General features: G+C 39.5%; 1 protein-coding gene across 1 annotated transcript in view; it reads left to right on the top strand.

Annotated features, from left to right (window-relative positions):
* Positions 1-747: 747 nt before the first annotated feature.
* Positions 748-19,398, top strand: part of MEGF9 (multiple EGF like domains 9) — an 83,930-nt gene continuing 65,279 nt past the window's right edge. The window contains exon 1 of the mRNA XM_026513866.4: positions 748-1,521. Coding sequence (XP_026369651.3) covers positions 921-1,521 — 601 coding nt within the window. The 5' untranslated portion in view covers positions 748-920. The remainder of the gene's footprint in view (positions 1,522-19,398) is intronic.

The following is a 19,398-nucleotide window of genomic DNA, read 5'->3' as shown; positions in this document are numbered from 1 at the left end:
AACCCCGTCAGAGCCTATTCTCCCTTGGGGATGGGTTGGGGGTGCGGGGTCAGGGTAAAGTGTGCACGTGAGTCTGTCTCCACTATACAGGAAGCTTGCACCTTCGGCTCCGGGCGCGTCTCTAGTACTCCCGTCCTGTCTGTCACAGCGCCGGGGCCCACAGCAGGTGTCTGGTCCGGGCGTGGGTCTTGGCTCAGTGGGGCCCTCAGTTTCCCCATCCCTTAAATGGGAATGGCAGCGCAGACCTCGCAGGGCCGAGACCAGGCTTTCTCGGGCAGTACAAGCAAAGCTGAACTCTACATCCTCGCGGCTGCCGCCCTCGCCCATTGCGGGGGTTCCAGACCAGTCTCCACCCGAGCCCGGGTGCGGCGCCGGCGCCCCATTGTTCAAGAGGGCGGGGAAGCTCCCGAGAGCGGACTCCCCGCCCCGGGTCGCGCTCGCCGCCCAGTGGAGCAGACGACTTGGCCCGGCGTTTGCCGCGCGGGGCGCGTCCTTTGTCTGCTCCGCGTCGCCCGATGCCCGCGGCCCGCGCCCCGCTCCTTGGGCAGACAAAGCCGGGACTGCCGCGAGCCCGAAGGGCTGGAGAGGGGCTCATACCACCCTCCTCCCGCCTTAACACCGCCCCCTCCCCTCGACGTCCTCTGATTGGCCCGGGGAGCTACAAAGAGGCCGGGAAGCGGGCGGGTCACGTGGGCCAGCGTGGCCTCCCATTGGTCAGGAGAGGCTGCCAATCGGGGAGGGCGGGCTGTCCACGCTTGGCCCGGTCGCTCCCTCCGCGCTGGGGCCCGCCCGCGGGGCCGGCCGCCTGTCAGAGGGAGGTGGCGATGGTGCGCCCGGTGGCAGTGGCGGCTGCGGCGGCTTCCCTGGTCCGAGCGCAGGGAGGAGAAGATGACTGACCGACCGACTCAATGACTGAATGAATGAATGGCGGAGCCGAGCGCGCCATGAGGAGCCTGCCGAGCCTGGGCGCCCTCGCCCTGTTGTGCTGCGCCGCCGCCGCCGCCGCCGCCGCCGCCGCCGCCGCCTCAACAACCTCGGCGGGGAATGTCACCGGTGGCGGCGGGGCCGTGGGGCAGGTGGACGCGTCTCCGGGCCCGGGGTTAGGGGGCGAGCCCAGTCGCCCTTTCTCTAAGGCGACGACTCCCACGGCCCAGGCCCCGAGGACCGGAGCGCCGCGCACTACCGTCCATCAGCCCCCGGCTGCGTCCTCTTCAGCCCAGTCCCCGGAGACCACCCCTCCTCGGGCGACGGCCGGACTCGCCGCGACCACCTTCCAGGCGCCTCTCAGCCCCTCGCCGACCGCCCCTCCGGCGGTGGACCGTACTCCGACCACCCCTCGCGCGACAACCAGACCCGCGCCGACCACCCTCTTGACGAGCACTGGCCCGGCGCCGACCACCCCCGTTGCGACCACCAGCCCGGCGCCCACCACTCCGCTGAGCCCAACCCCCGAGCTTCCCGGCGGCGGCACCGTCCCGCCCACCCCACCTGCCACCGAGGCCCCCTCTCCCCCTCCCCCAGGTGAGTCCTCGCGCTGCTTGCCGGCTGCACCCAGCCCCTCGGCTGCCCACCCTTACCCCAGCCGCGGGCCTCCCGGGTTGGGTTCGTGCCCGGAATTGATCATTCCTCACCCCAAAGTTTCCCCGGATTTCGACTCCTAAGGGGAGGTCGAGCTCCAGCTCGCCCGCCCCCCTCCCCAATCTGGAAAGTCTTTTGTCCCCCCTGGGCTGGGCTTCCCCGGGAGGGGGGCGGCTGCGGTGTGGAAGGCATCGCATCTCCTTCCAAACGGGGCTTTCTGGCCTTTGTCAGAGACCCTGAATGGGCGCAAACTTTTGGGTTCGGTTCGTTCACCCTGCCTCTCTGCCTGGGTTATTTCGGGAAGTTTGAAAGCCAGAACAGTACCTCCTTCAACCAATGAGTCAAAACCTAAGTATAAGGGATTCCTTTCAAAGCTTCTGCTTCCTTGTTCATTTCTCCTTGTGTGTGTGTTTGTGTGTGTATAATGTGTGTGTGTGTGTGTACAATGTGCATATATATAATGTGTTGCATATATATCTATATCTATATCTATATCTATATCGTGCATGTGACAGGTGGAAGAGATATTGAGGGTTTTGTCTACCACAGTACGACAGAGCACTCGGGCAAAAAAAAAAAAAAAAAAAAAAAAAAGACATTGTAATCCATGTTTTCCCTGCAAATAAATGGATTCAGTAGGTCATTTGGGACAGGTGTGTATCTAGGTTGAGCATGCCTATAAATTAGGTTAAATCCCTTTCTTGCACCATTTTTTCTTCCTCAATTACAAGGTCAATATGTTTGGACAAATACACAATTTAGGCAGGGATGCCCATTTCCCCGCCCCCCCCCTTAAGTTAGAATGTTCAGTTTGAAGGATGCTGATAAATGCCAGTATCTGTTTTGAGTCCACATAGAAAATAGGCTCTTCTTGCAGATTGAAGTCTTCAAGCAAAGTTAAAGACAACTCCTATTCTTGTCTCCTTTTAATCTAAAGTGGGCCTGGAACTGAACAAATAAAACCTACCTTGTCAAGACATTAGACAAGAGTTTCTGAATTCCTTTGCCTAAGTTGGGGTGGAGATTTGTCCAAACTGTTTGCCAAGCTGTACTTACATTAATGGCCCTCTGACCTAATTCTTAGGCTCAGTGATTTGCTGTAGAGTCAGGTATGAACTTTGGACTATAATTGAATTTGTAGAGAGTTTTCCCACATGATTATGAGTCTTAATACAGTCTTGAATCTTGGGTTGGAGGGTGGCATTGACATCAGTAGGAATGCACATTATTCAACCATAAAAAGCTAAGTTTGCATCTCTTCTAGCTTGAAGGAGTATATTAACTAGCTGGATTTTGACTATAACCTTTTTTGGCTTTGGTATAGAGAGATTGACATATTACTAAGAGACAGGAAGCACAGTGGTTGAGAGTATGGACCCTGGAGTCCATTCTTAGGTTTGAATCCTTGCTCTGTCCCTTATTAACCGTGTAATCTTGGGCAGGTCACTTAACCTCTCTCCAACTGTGAAATGAAGATAATAATAGTACTTACTTCATAGGATTGCTGTGAAGATTAACCAAGTTAATACATTTATGGTGCTTCGAACAGTTCCTGGTCCAAAGTAAGCACCATGTGTGTGTTAGTTATCCTTATGACTACAATTTTTTTTGAGAAACCTAGCAGTAATGTGACAATTTTTTGTTGTGGTGGTGGTAAAATATAATAGAAAAACGATGAATTAGATTTTCCAGAGTTTGAAGCACACATTTAAGTAGTAGCACGATCACTTATTTTGAACGTTAGTATGTGATAAATAAGTCAGTGTAATTGATGTTATTTTATCTTTATTATTTTTGTATTGTTATTTTTAAATCACAAAGTGAACCTTTACTTCAAAAAAATACAAACAACCAGAAGTCTACAAAGGAAAAAGTGAAAGTCACTCCTTTACTGCTTCTTAGTTCCAGTCAGTCCCTAGAGGTTACTACTGTTAACAGTTTGATCTGTTTTCAGACATTTTTCTGGGCATTTGTGAACATACATACACAGACGGGTTTTAAAAATAGTTTTAAAAACTCAAAATAATTCTATGCAAGCTGTTTTACAGCTTGCTGTATTCACTTAGCTATTTATCGCGAATTTTTTTTCTATGTCCATACTTAAGATCTACCTTATTCTTCTTAACAGTTGCATGTTTTGGTACAAGAATTATATATATATGTATATGTATATATATATATATATATATATATATACATATACATATATATATACACACACATATATATATACATATATATATACATATATACATATATTTTAATATATATATATATTTTAAAACCAATCCCTTATTTATGGACACTTAGATTGCTTCTGGGATTCAGTTTTAAAAGCACAGAGAAGGATGTGTTCTTATTAAGCCCCTCATGGACATATTCTCCAGTACTTCAGCAGGAGTTTCGAAGAATCCAATTTCAAGTGAAGTAAAGCTGGATTAATTAATATGTGCCATATGAACAGTTCAAGGCTTTAGTAACTTCCATGGACTAACATATAACCATGTCTATTGTGGTCTTGGGTGACAAAAGTTTTAGAAGGCTGTCCAACTTCAGTAGCTCTTCTGTGTCTTAAATTAACACAGTTCATACTTTTTTATGTGTGAATTCACTATGGATTGCCTATGTCTAGTTCTCAGCAGCTGAACTGAACTTTGTGGGCCTGTTGATAGGTAGTTTTGGCTTTACAGTGTGATACAATCAAAGATGGCCTTTTTATCTGAGCATGGGTTCTAGTCTACTTCAAATAGTACATACATCTCTTTGACAGAAGGAAAGCTTCTAACTGATCTTGAGAGACCTAGTTTGACTTGCAGAGTTGGATTCTCTGGCATTTGGGAAGATGGTTGTATTAGGTATTTTATTTTAATATTCCTGTAAGGACTGAATGCCATCGATAATATCTTATGTGATTAGATGGGTCTTCTAGCTGCTCTTTGATTTAATAAGAATTTCTTTCATAGAGTTCTAGCTGAGAGCTCTTGCCTGCCCCTCAGTTAGGGCCCTCTTTTGTTTATAAGGACACTGATCTGCAAACTGAAACTAATTGCCCAGCAAACAGGCACTTTCCTCCCACAGGCTTGGCAATACATTTGGCTGATTGGTTGCCTGGGTGGGACATTTTAAGAAGAATTAAGGGAGAAGCTGTGATGCCAGAGGATGGTAGTTACCAGCAGTAAGAGACTAAGGTGATGACAAGTGTTTGATTTTTTAAAGTATGGCTAGATAAGACTTTAAAACCCTCCTAGCATGGCTTTACATTTTAGGAAATACTTCCAAGGGCTAGCTGAAATCTTTCTCTCTTTTGTTAACACCAACTGGTTCTGGTTCTGCCCTTTGGAGGCAGGCAGAACAAGTCTGCTCTCTCTGGGCCATGACAGTTCTTTGGGGACAGTGATCGTGTTCTCTTGGAATCTGGACTAAATAACGTCAGCTCCCTCAACTTTTCTTTATGTGACATGGTTTCAGATTCCCTCACTGTCCTCTTCTGGACTTTTTCAGTCTTTCTGCGTCCCTCCCAAAGTGTGGAGCACAGAGCTGAGCATAATACTCCAGATATGCTCTGACTAGCTTGCGGTAGAGAGGGCAGTTACCTCGTTCCTTCTGGATGCTATACTACTGTTGATGTAGTTAGTTCCTAATCACAGTAGCGTTTTTGGCAGCCACGTTATGTTGTTGACTCATTGAGTCCATTAAGATAGCTAAGCCGGTTTTTTTTTTTTTAAACAAAACAAAACAAAACAAAACAAAACATGTACTAGATGAGTGTTTCTTCATTCTGGACTGGGAAATTCTTGTTATTTTCTAAAGTATGAACTGAGACATTTGCCAGACATGTAGATGTATTGTGTTAGATTCAAGCCATCCTTTTAGATCCCAAGTCTGTTAGAGTACCCCACCCAGTTTATTCACATTCACCTACAGGGTGTTCCTATAGACAGAGTCTAAAGACAAGTTAGAGCAGGTTATTCTTACCTCACAGGGGAGGGTAAATTTATGGATGATAAAATAGTTTGGAAGGGAAGGAGTAATAGTTTAGTTCTCAAGGGTCTCTTCTAGCTTAAAAGTTCTGTAATGATTTGGTATGCATGATTCAGGGCACATTAATGCCCCCAAAGAGCCTTGATCATTTATTTATGATATAAGTTAAGAGAATAGGCTTTGTTTAAGCAAGCCTTAGAATTTAGAGCTTGAAAATTCTGACTAGTATGACATGTAAATAAAATATCATGAATGGATTTTGTTTGAAAGGAACATTCTGGGAATGCAGGGCCTGCCTAAGTATACCGGGTAATGTTTTCTTCATCCTAAAATTCTCTGCTCTAGCTACAGAGAGTTATTTGCTTGTGGTTATTTAAGAAGATACCATTTGTTTTAGGGACATAGAAATTGTTCAGGCTCCAGAGATAATGTAGGTCCACTATATTTTATCCAAAACCTGTGGGGCTGGATGTGTTTCAGAATTTACATTTTTTCCCCTGGATCTTAGGAAGTTAATAAATATACCCCAGTGGGTCAGCATCCTATGATCAAATACATGAAGATATTTGCAGCAAAATGCATGTATATTTACAGTGAATGGGATAAATAAAGACTGAAAATAGCCTTGCATGTGTTTGGGTCAGGTTTTGCTGCCAAATGAGTTACAGAAACAATTTTGGTTTTTGGATCTCCTGGTACTTGGCATCAGGTCTGAGGGCTTATGGACCACTGTAAGTAATTACACACACATATTGTACTTACTATGTTCCAGGAAGTGTTTTGAGTGCCTTATGTATATCAACTTCTTTAATCCTCACAACAGTTAGGTACAATTGAGTTAGATACTATTAACTGTCCTCATCTTACAGATAAGGAAACTGGGGCTCACAGAAGCTCAGTTATGGCAGAACCTAGATTCAAACTTAGTCATTCTGGTTCCAGAATCCATATTATTGGCATTTAAGGAAATAGTTACATAGAAGAGAAGAGAAGGAAACCATTTTGCTAAAAATTTTTCGTCCTTGGATACTAATCTGAGAAAATTTCTACTGTTCTACTGGCATTTACTCCCTACACTTCATCGTATGCTATTCATTCACCTCTTTGAATTTTCTGTTTTACAGTGTTTTACAACTGTGGTTTTAAGTTGTAGGTCTAATTCCTCCTTTGATTAGATTTTAATGTGGTCTGTGATAGAGAAGTTTGTCTGTAGTCTTTTTAGGGCCAGGCCCAGGCCCAGGCCCAGGGACTTCTCAAATTTACTGTATCTTATTCCTGGCCTAAGTGCCTAGCTTTCTGTAAAAATTCCTTAGTCTGATTTGTTTTTGGAATAGCATAGTTAAATTCCTATATAACATTAGTTTCAAATCTTCTGAATTATGACCCCAGGAAGCCTTCTGGCTAATTGAAAATTTACACATTGAAATAATCTGACTAGGTCTTTTTATCTTGATTTTTTTTAAAGACCCATAAAATTAAAGTGTGCATTACTTTTCATCTCAGCATTTCTAAACATGTATAAATTAACTTCCAGACGTCCTGGCACCCTTATAAAAAGAATGGAAGAAAAGTATCACAGTACTGTTTTTACTGATGGGTAAATTATGGGTAGAGAGATTACTGCTTTAGGGCACTTAATAGATCAGAAGAGAATAGAAATATAAGATCTTGTTTAGCTGAAAGCAGTGTTAGATGATATTTTTAGTTATAAAGAGCTTTAATTCATGCTTTTTGCCTTGATCTTGATTTTTGTTTATTTACTGTAGGTGTGATATAAAAATCTTTATTACTAATGTTGAGATTATGTTACAGGCACCTCTTCTGTGGTCACTTAGTCTCTTTTCAAGTATGTAATTTGGTTTATCTGTTTTTCACTGGAAATAAGTACCCAGACTACACTAGTAACTTTGGAGGGAGACTTTTAAAAATTGTGATGAAAAAGATAATGTTTGGACATATACGTGTTTGGATCACAGTAACGGTTTATTCAAAAAAATTATCCTTGTAGATGTCTCTTCTAAGTACATGTGATAAATTTGTGTCAAAATAATCCCTCTGGTAATGCTACTGTTTCACAGATAAGTATTGTTGTAAAAAAAAAAAAAAAAAAACTTTCCCCATTATTTTTCCTTCATTAAGGAAAAAAAACCAAAAAAACCTCTCTTCTGTTCTCCTTGCTCATTTTTTCACTTTAAATTCCTCTATATGTCCTTCTCACTCTTCTCTTTTATTCTTAGCCCCATCTATTCTTTCATGTTCTTTAAGGAATCAAATTATCTTCTCTGTTTAACAATTTACCACTTTGTCCTCCTTCAGTGCCTCCTCAAAGCCCAATTCTCCCAAGAAGTCTTTCTGGAGGAACAAAAGATGTCCTTGAAGATGGCCTGGTAACAGGGTGCACAGGGTTGAACACTTTGCACTCTGAACAAAACCTGTCTTTCTCTGTGACTTTGACTTTTTTCCTATGGATTTGTTTTTAGTCTATTTAATTTAGATTATTAAGCCCATTTGAGAAGAAAGCATCATAATTTCTATAGTATTCAGGACATGGTATTAATTCTCTCTTTATGAAAATAATGAGAGAAGAGTTTTTTCTTTTCGCTCTGGGCTCTTTTTTTATTGCCCAGATTCTGTTTTTCTTTTCTTTTCTTTTCTTTTCTTTTCTTTTCTTTTCTTTTCTCCCAAGGAACAATACAGGAAAAAAACACCTGTCATAACAGAAGTTACCTGCTTCAAAAAAAGTTAAATACTTTGAATAAGTAGCAAATTTATTTTTCTATTTATAAATAATATAAGTTGTTTTTGTTGGGTAGGTGGATTTGGGCTGCATACCAATATAAAAGGTTTAATTTGGTTGAGAAACAAATGTTTGATCTTTTGAATGACAGAATTTCCTTTGTAGAAATCTAATTAAAGTTAATAGTGAACAGAATGTTTCCAATAATTAACAAGTGTGCAGTACTTTACAGTTTACAAGGTGTTCTTGGAGTCTCCAAGACTGTGACATCCATATTTTGTTGAGTTCTGGGTATCATATGAGTGAATAAAGGCTTAACTTCTTTCCTCTGTTAGTACTTTTGTTGATGAATATTGACCAAATCTTCATAGGTTTTTAGTGGGTTTCACATTTGATATTTTGTATTTCAAACTGTTGTCTTTTAGGTTTACTTTGTTGAATATAAATCTTTGACTGATTTTGCTGCTCATAATTACAGGATGGAAAAATGGTATTTGAAGATGAGGATTTCTTTATATTTTCTTTGCCAGGCACTCTGTGGGGCTGACTGTTAAGGAAAGAGCCCACTAGTCATTGAAAGCAAGTGTGATGGAGATGACAAGGTGAACTACAGAACTTGATTGGGAGGGCTCATGTAAATATCCTTTTTTCCAGACTGATATATTATTTACTTTTCTTCTAGTGTAGAAATCTGTTTGGAATTATCTTAATATACTATTTTGGGTGTATTGCCTCAAATCAGTGTGTTAGTAGCATAGAGACTTGATACTCTGACTTCTCACTTCCAATTTAATATTTGACACTTTGGCTGGAATAGTAACTAATGTTAACTGAGCTCATATTACTATATGCCTAGTTACGTATCAGGATTTTTTTTCCCATACATCATGTCATTTAACTCTTCAACAATGTAATAGTACAATATTATTATCCTTACTTTCTGGATGAAAAATACAGAGAGTCAGAGAGGTAAAGTAGCTTATTCAAACACATCAGGCTTATAAAGTCCATGGGGGCAGGGACTTCTGTTTGTTATGTTCACAATTATGTCCCCAGTGTCCAACTCAAAAAAGATTCTCAATAAATATTTACTGATTGAATGAGTGAAGAAGAGGGAATGGTTTTTTGCTATACTATACTTAGCAGTGTATTCTTGGGGAAAATAATGTAATCTCATAGTCTTTTCCCTCAGTTTAGAAATGAACTTTTCTCCTTCTTTTACCCTTAACTCACAGGAATAGTATGAAACTTACTTAGGGCAAGTGGGGTTCTTTGAGATCTAACAAATTACATTAATTATTCAGTTTTTGTTACCTAATTTTGTTCCTTCTATTTATCTTAGTAAAGGAAGAACACCAGTAAGCAAATGAACATCTGAAGACTTTTGTAGAAAGAGTAGCTAAGCTGGAGAAGCTGAGCGTTTGTCTCTAAGCCATGGGACCCAATGTTCTTTCTCAGTTCTCTCACCAGTTCTGTGATCTCGGGCAAAGAATTTCATCTGTAAAATGAGAGAGGTAGACTAGATTTGTGGTTTTTAAACTGTATCGTTTGGGGGCACCTGTAGTTGCGTTTGGGAGCCAGCATAGGGACTGAGGAGACCAGGTGGGCCTACTTCTGGGCCCTCGTCCCAACCTTCACCTCTCACCTCTATATCATTGCCCGCGCTTGAATCAGTTCCACTCTCATTTGGTTTATATACTGGCTTTGTTCTTTCAGTAAAGATTTTTGAAATAGGAATTCTTGTACTCTAAACTTCTGTGATAAAGAAATTATGGTAATCTCTGAACTGTTATGTAGCCATTAAAATGCTTACGTTTTGTTAAGTAGCAATATACGTAAGATAAGAGAAATACACCAAAATGTGAAGTGGCTAAAGCTAAGTTATGGGATTATGGGTCATTTAAATTACCCTCTGTGGGGGCGCCTGGGTAGCGCAGTCGTTAAAGCGTCCACCTTCGGCTCAGGGCATGATCCCGGCGTTCTAGGATCGAGCCCCACATCGGGCTCCTCCACTGTGAGCCTGCTTCTTCCTCTCCCACTCCCCCTGCTGTGTTCCCTCTCTCGCTGGCTGTCTCTCTGTCACATAAATAAATAAAATCTTAAAAAAAAAAAAATAAATTACCCTCTGTGTTTTTCTGAATTTTCCAAGGTTTTTTTTTTTTCAGTGAATACATCCAATTTTTATTTTATAGTCATAAAAAATAAATGAATAAAATGGAAAAAAATGAATAAAAAGTTGTGATAAGCTTAGTAAGCTTTTCTTTATGTGAGATCAAGTCAGGTGATATCACCAGGGCTAGTTTAATTTTTAATTCTTGACATTGACTCAGCAATTTTGATCTGCCTCAGAGATATTTGCTCTCATTGAGTTGTGGTTCTGAAGAAAATAGATTACTGAAGATAATACCCAAGAAAGGAAACTATTCCTGAGGCCTGACAAATCTTAAACAGTGTAGGGTCAACATATCTAAGATTTGATACCTCTAGGGGACATTTAGCTGAGATCTTAGAAAAGGCTGAAGATGGAGCTGGTTCTTTATCCATATCCTTCTGTTTGGGGGTTGTAAAACATGCACTTAAAATTAATTAAAGTAGTTTAGTGAAATATATATTGTTTAAATTGTGCAAAATTTGAATTCATTGCATTGTTCACAGCTTTTACCAATAGAAGAGCTTTATTTCTTCCTTTAAAGATACAGAGCCCCCCAAATTTGGTTTCATTCTGTCCATATGTTTTGCAATTAGATCAGATGGGATTGCTTGTATACTGGTAATATAACAGCTGTTCTATATGATACCCTTGCCAGGGAGACAGCTAAGCATCAAGGGAAGGGGAAATTTATTCAATTAGAAAAAGGAATGTATTCTGCCTAGTCATAAGGAAAATGATAGGAGTAGGAATATTTTCAACCTGGCTGGAGAATGTTAAATAACCTTACTTAGTAAATTGTAGACTCTTTAGATACTCTGTAACTTTTGTTTCAGTCTTAGATGCTTCCTAGAAACTGGCATATTACCAGGGATCTTACTAGATTTTATTATTTATTTTTAAAAATCAAGTGCTTTTACTTGATCCATGTGAGCAAAAGCAAGAAATTATGAGTAGCATTGTTAATTATGAGGAGAACATCATATTCTCTAGTTCCTTTTAATTTTGGAAATGGTTTTTAAAGGTGTAATCCTTAAGAAATATTCTAGGGAAAATTTAGATGTTGTGGTCTCTGAAGGAGATTGGATGAACTGAGTAGCTTTTAGGTTCTCTTCAGTCTCATCTATCATTTTTGGGATGTTATGTTCAGTTTGGGAAACATCAATGGAAATAATAAGGAAAAAGAAGGGATGCTTGGCATTTCAACAAACGTACCCTGTTTTATTTGTGGATTGAAGTTTAATTAGAGGAAGGCCTTGGACTTTTTTTTCTGTAGGTTTCTCATTTGATTTTGTAGTCATTATAATCCCACAGTATGTTTTTACTTATTCATACTGTATGAACTGTATTAACAATATAGCCCCACCTCCATTGATGTTGTGTGGGTTAATGAATAGTTATAACGTGTACCAAAAACACAAAGCAATCTAGCTGTTGGGTATTATTATACTGAATTGTTGGTGTATTGCCTGCAAACCTATCCTGCTCAACTGGTTTTAGTTTCTAAGTTAGTTTGTTGCTTCAACTTGTCCACAAAGGCAGGGCTGAGTGGTTTAGCTAATCGGTAGAATAGCAGTCAGAACTAGATTCCAGTCTGTCTTTCTATTCACTTTGTATGTTCCCGAGCACATTTTTTTAAATGGCTCTGTGACTTTCTTTAGCTATAAAACGAAGCCTATTCCTAACTTCCCAGTCTTCCAAGGTTTTTGAGAAGTCTCACATGCAAAACACTGTGGGCTTTTCTCAAATGCAGTGACTTTATAGAATTCAAACTGTTTTCTGGTATTCTTTCCTGATTACATGGTTCATATTAGGTTATAATATAATGTAAACAAGATAGCTTTTGACTAAACAGAACAAAGAAATAAACAGATGCATTTATATGTGGCTTCTTTACGTAAGATATATTTTTATACTATTTTGTAATTAACATATTTGTATAATTTATGGACCGTAATGATATTTTCTGAAGTTTGGGATGCTTCGGTATTATTTTTCTTCACATACTACCTTGAGAAAATAAAATAATCTTTATCTCATATTAAACTTATAAAATAAGTAAGTTGCTCTTTTGTAGATCTTTAATATTACTTTTGGTTGAGCTGTTTAGAAGGGATTCACTTAACCATTTTTATGATTATGAAAATAATACATGTTCATTTTAGAAAATGTAAAGAAGTGTAGACAAAAAATGAACCCAGATAACTATAAAGTTAACATTTTAGCGGTAACTACAGAATTTTTTTACATCTATATTTACTTTATCCCCTTCTCTGCCATTGGGATAATTGTATATGGATGTATTGCTCTGATACTGCTCTTAAACATAATATATTTCAAATATTTTAACATTTTAAAATGGGATGTCTTTCAAATGAAGTTGAAGTAGTAGTATTGGTGATATTACTATAATCTGGATGATCAAATTCTGGATGCTAAGTTACTGTATTAGGTACTTCCGAATCATTACAGAAAAAACAACTAAACCATAAAGCTTTTTATCATTGACTGAATATAATATTTAATTACTGTATACATTGCTCCATTTCTCACAAATGGATCTCACAAACGAGATCACGTATTTTTTATGAAAACAGCCGTGTGAGTTGGGTTTAGCACTCTTCTGAAGTCAAGTATATGACAGATCAAAATGATAAATAATTCACCACATTTAAATTATTTGTCATATCACCAAAAAGAATGTGAATCTGTTTTGAATGGAGATCTCAGGTTCTATATGATGCTTTACTCGAGACTTGGTACTCCTTGTCAGAACCAAACTAGCAACTATTTCTCATGTGTCTGTTCCAGCACAAGCATGATTTTTCTTGGGTTCAAGTGGCCCTCAAAAGCCCAAAGCAGTCTGGAACCAGGCCAGGCATTTGATATTTTCAATTCTATGATGAGGGAAGTCAAAGTGCCCATCTGCCTGGCTCAGATATTGCCAAAAAAGGCCTGCGTGCTATGCTAAAGAATATGCCAAAAAAAGGGCTCTGGCCTCCAGGAATCTGATATCTATCTCACGTAGTGATCTCTATTCTCTGAATTTTGTGAAGAAAAGGCTATAACTTTTAAATCAAAATAGTAACAAACCATAATGTTATTGAGAGAGGATTAAATTAATGCATGTAAAAAACTTGATTTAGTAGTGCTTTTAATAATCAACACATGGTAAACACTCAAAGTTAGCTATCATTATTATTCATATTGTTTTTATTATCTATTCACAATGTTTAAACAACAGCAGAGAGAACTTTGTCAATTCTAGATTAACACATTTACCAGCTTCCGTGACATAGTCTGTAGACTGGCAAGACATTGGTAATCAGAACATCACAGATCAGCCTTTTCTAACAGGTGGTTCTAAGGTACAGGTAGGACCAATAAGCTTGATGCAAAAGGCTACCTCCTGTCCTCTCAGAGTGGCCGAGGTCGAGAAAGAATGATCCTGTGCCATGTTGCCAGATACACAGTAATTGTACCGCTCAGAACTGAGCTGAATGGAAGCTATTTTCAAAAAACAAATGCAAAGATGGGACTCTAGGGAATCCCTGAAACAGCCATCGTCCAGTTCTGGCAGATGTTTAATCCTCTGGGATCTTTTGTAGGTATTGAGCCCTAACTACAAATGACCTAGGAAAGTGAAAATAAGACTGGGGCCTATGGAAAGACATGACCACTCAAATTTAGACTGGTTGAACATGGATATTTTTGAAAGCATGCCAAATACAACATTCACATACACAGTGCAAGTCACATAATCTCCCTGGGCTTCTCTATCGTAGTCTGTAACATGAGTATAACAGTGCCAACCTAATAGGGTTCTTGAGTGTCGACCTAGAATTCAAACCCAGCTCTGTCTGACTTAAAAGTCTGTGCTCTTTTTTTTTTTCTTTTGACTAAACTATGCTGCATTGCCAAAACAGATGGGAATAGCAGAAATGAAATAAAGCATTCAGTGGATACAGAGCACATTTTGGGTTCTGTTTTTGTCACCTTCCCTAACATCCCCCAGCAAGCCCATACATTGTCCTTTTCAGCACTCATTCTGAGTTGCACAGTGACTCTAGTTTGATTTCAGTAGCTACTGGAAAATCAAAATTAGATCAAAGAGTGTTTCTTGGAGGTAGGTATGGGTGTGGAGTAAGGGTGGAGAGAGGAAATAATGGTGGAAATTAGATGAGACTAAACAAGTAGACAACCATGATAAATGGAGAGCAGAACTGAGCACTAACTGTAAGACTGTCTAATCAGCACCAGAAGGGTTAGCGCTAACAGACACAATGTAATACTTACTAGCATTTGGCAAGAAATACCACATACTGCAAAATGGTAGTATGGATTGTTCTTGACTTGACAACAAAGCCTTTCATCTTTTACTTAATATGGACTCTAGGTCAAGACGCTGGTGCAAAACAATATGTTGTAAAAAGTAGCAGGTGATATTTGATTACATAAAAGTCAGAGAAGAATCTCAGACTTGCAGATGTGGTTCATAGTTCTACCGGTCACCTGAGGGAGCATTCCTCCTGTTTTATAAACTTCACCCAAAGTTTAATCGTCTCTCAGGTCAGACAAAGGAGAAGCTATTATTTCAAGTATAGACCCAGCCCCTTCTGATCCAGTTGCAAGACATACTGACAAATGATATATATGCACACTTTTGGACAGTTTGTATTTATCAGAAAGAAATCGTTTCAGTTTGTATGACATCAAGACTCAGTAATAGCAGTGTGTATTACAACATCCTACAGTGTACAAGTACAGTGGTCAGGTTGAGCTCTACGACTAGCTGTGGAGGATATATATTCAAGGCAAAACCTGGTTATATCATTCTCCTAGTTACTTTAATATGATATTTATACTTCAACATAATTCTCCTGTTTCATCACCTTAAGTGATCCCAGCCCATACCTCAAGTTTCTTAATATGACTTGTAACTTCTCCATAGTCTTTGTCCTCATTTCCTACCGCCCCTCCTTGTGCTTTCAACACCAGCAGAATCAAATTGCTTATATTTTCTCCCAAATACCATGCTTATTATCATCATCATTATTATTAATAAAGCAATCATCTGTGGAGGTCTTGTTCTGTATCAAATATTAAAAGCTTTAAATGGGGGTGCCTGGGTGGCACAGCGGTTAAGCGTCTGCCTTCGGCTCAGGGCGTGATCCCGGCATTATGGGATCGAGCCCCACATCAGGCTCTTCCGCTATGAGCCTGCTTCTTCCTCTCCCACTCCCCCTGCTTGTGTTCCTTCTCTCGCTGGCTGTCTCTATCTCTGTCGAATGAGTAAATAGATAAAATCTAAAAAAAAATAAAAGGTTTAAATGAGTTATTATGGCCTTGTTTAATTCTCAAAAGAACCTAATAAGAAATATATACTACTATCCCCACTTTACTAAGCAGGAATCAAGGCTTTGAGAGTTTAAATACACTGAGCAAGTTCTCATAGGTAGTAAAATATAGAACGTTGATTCAGATTCAAATCTGTCTGGCCTCAGAGCCTCCTCTCTGAATCACTAAGCTAACTGGCCTCTTGTTATTTGGCTTATACTGTTCCCTCTGCCTGGATTCTCCTTCTGTTCAGTTTTAATAAAGGCCTTAATTGTAAGCAATAAACACCAATGCTTGCTGATTTAATCAGAAGTGGAATTTATTAAAAGGATATGGAAGATTTCACAGAATCTCCAGGGGAACCAAATTCAGGATGTGGAATAAAGATAATGCTCAATCGTGCCCCCGGGAGGTCCACTGAATATGCCTCTGACACCACCACTGAATTCGATGCTGTTGTTTGCACCTTTGACACTAACATTAGGTACTGGATATGTTGTAATGGCAAGTACTGCTGCCACTTGTCATACTGTAACCATCTCATCTGCTACCAGAGAAGGCACCACATGCTCATTCCTTTGAATCCTTAGTTGCTAATTCCAAGTGGAGGGTGGATATGATTGTTGGAACCTCAAACACTTGCTCAAGCCCTGGATGCAGGCAGGGGTGAGGGGGTAGGGAAAACAACAATCTGGCATTATGAACCTTTGTGGTGGGAGAGCCAGGCTTCTTTCCCCAGATAGGAACAGATTCTAAAATAGTGGGAAATTATACAATGATACAAGGCTGCCGAAAACAATGACAGATGTCTACCACATCCCTTTCTTTCACCTGAGAAGTTTATTTGTCCTTGAAAAACATCATCCATGCGGCCTGCTATACAACTATACCTTATACATTCTAGTATTACTATATATATCATATCTTTTGATTACTTGCTTTTTAAACATTCTTGTTTTAAGTATTACTCGTTTATGTAAATGACTCCTCTATACCTTGTCCTCAAGTAGCTTATAGGCTGTTTTATTGATGTCTGTACTCTCTAGCATCTACCTAGGATAGTGTTCAGCACATAGTAAGTACTCAATAAATATCTGAGGTGAACTGAAGGGTAATCCTCCTGCCCACCACCACTAGAATGTAGATTCTCTAAGGGCAGAGATTTTTGTGTTTGTCTCTCTCTCTTTCTTTTTTTCAACCACTATATCCCCAGAACCTAGGTGAAGTCCTAGCATGTGGTAGGTCCTCAGTAAATATTTATACAATAAATGAATAATCCTAAATAGCAAATTATTTATTTCTGGGAATGACACTGTCAGAAAGACCTTCAAATGTGAATGGCAGAGTCAAAGCACTCTGGCATAATTTCCAACTAGACCACATACAAGGTGAGGCCAGAAATGGCCTTATTCATCTCTGGTTACCTCTTCTTCCCATTTAGAAGCATGATCTGGAAAGGGCAATTTGGAATTCTTTCCCAGACCTACCACAATAGTCACTAGCCACAAAAAGGGCCTAAAGTACCATACTTGCTTGACATGAAACCTTTTTTTGTCCCCTTTTGTATAACCAGTTATATCCTGAGATTGTATCTATTCTGGGAAGAAAGGGCTTTTGGGCAAACTGTCTTGTACCTTGTATTAAAAAGTATAATAACCTAGGGCAGTTAGTATTTCACTTTGAAGAAATGAGGAAATGAAGGCCTATAATTGTGGAATGATTTGTACAAGGGCAGTGGAGTAGCAGAGATGTACTGCAGACCAGAGATCTGGGGCTTTTATTGGTTAGCTTTTTGGAGGGAACAAAAGGACAATTAAGTGAAGCTAAAAGATAACTTGTGTTCAAGCTTTTAAATTAAGAATTATTATTATTATGATGATGATGAGTGGTAACTATCATCTGGAGACAGACTGCCTAGATTTAAATCATTTTCTCTACCACTTACTGTGTAACCTTGGGCTGTGCCTCAATTCCCCCATCTGTAAAATGGTCCTAAGAATAGCACCTATGTCACCCCATTCTTATAAGGTTTAAGTGCTAACGTGAAATACTTAGAATGTCTGCATAAGTAGGCCTTTTACATGTTAGCTCTTCTTTTTATGTTATACTTTGAATACCTACTTTCACTACTTTCAATCTGTTTAATTCTTCACTACCTCTAATCCTTTCAATTCTGAATTAGTAGTATTACCCTGTTTTACAGAGGACCTGTGTCTGAAATGAGATTAAGTTGTTTGCCTAATAGTCACTGGCTGAAAAGTACTGGTTAGCTGGGATTTAAACCCAACTCTGACTTACTTTTCAAGCTCTTTCTATTGGGGCAAAATAACAATCTAAAAGTAGATTGAGCTTCATGTGCTCTATTATATTCTTCCAACCACTCCTTCTAGTTTTAATGTATCTTTTTTCCCCCCCGCCGCCTTCACTCTCTTCTGATTTGTAGTCATTGTCTTTCTGTCCATACCATAGATTTGTTTACCAGCCTCATTGGTTTTCCTCTTGATGCCTTGGACTTTTAGTAGAAACTGTGCTCTGTACCTGGAAAGACCGAAGCATTTCCTCGCATACTATGACTGCCCACTAAATTTCACTTTTACTCTTTTGTTAGCCTAATTGATCTGTTCAGTAGACTGGTTTCCAGAAAAGTTAGATATCTGTTATGAATCGGGTAAGGAATTTTATGCATTAACTAGGATAGCGCTGAAGGGCAAATGGCATACATCCAAAAGCTAAGGGTCATTTCTGCCAGTGTACGGGTTTGTCAAATATAGAGATCATATCAAATAATGATATCGAGTTGCTACAAGTTTGCCACCTAGTGTATTAGTTTTCTGTGTATTAATCATTGTTTAACTTGTGCATAAAACTTCTGTTGAGCAATTCCAAATGGACTCCAAACATTTGGGGCAAAAAAAGGTATGATTACTTAAATTTACTGTTTTACAGAGTTATTCTGCTTAGAATGTGATCTTTCTTGTTAATGGCAAGCATTTTAACAGCTTATTGGAGGGATTTCTCTTGCTAAATTTATTTCAGTTGATAATCTTTTATAATTGATCACTTGTTTAGAAATACACTTAAAATCAATGATTAAGTAGTCTTCAGGGGCTAAAGCTACAAGTGTCAGGAAGCTATTATTTTCTATTTCCTTTTTGCTTAACCAATCTGCAGTGGTACCTTACTCTCATTTTCCCTTTTCTCCTTCTCATCCCTCATCCTTTCTCCCCTTCCTCCCTTTTTTTTTTTTTAACCAGAAAAGATTTCAGGCCCTTTTTTTCACCTGATTTTTGTTTAAAGTTTATTTATTTACTTAAGTAATCTCTACACCCAGTGTGGGATTTGAACTATGACCCTGAGATCAAGAGTCGCGTGCTCTTCCTACTGAGTCAGCCAAGCACCTCCACGTGATTTTTTTTTTTTTTTTTTGCCCAAACTGGCCTTCAACTGTGTTTTCCTAGGACGGCTCAGCTTAAGACTTTGCATTTATTTTTACTTAAGAAATAGGGAAGAGGGTATGCTTTTGTCAGTAAGTTTACATTGGGCTTTCCATGTTAACAAAATAAGATTCTTTTATTCATGTATTAGATTATTGTTAATCACCTGCTGTGCACCTAGT

Source organism: Ursus arctos, unplaced genomic scaffold (genome assembly GCF_023065955.2).
Source record: "Ursus arctos isolate Adak ecotype North America unplaced genomic scaffold, UrsArc2.0 scaffold_18, whole genome shotgun sequence".
NCBI lineage: Eukaryota > Metazoa > Chordata > Mammalia > Carnivora > Ursidae > Ursus > Ursus arctos.
The sequence above is the reverse complement of the archived record's forward strand: the minus strand, read 5'-3'. Positions and strand labels throughout refer to the sequence as shown.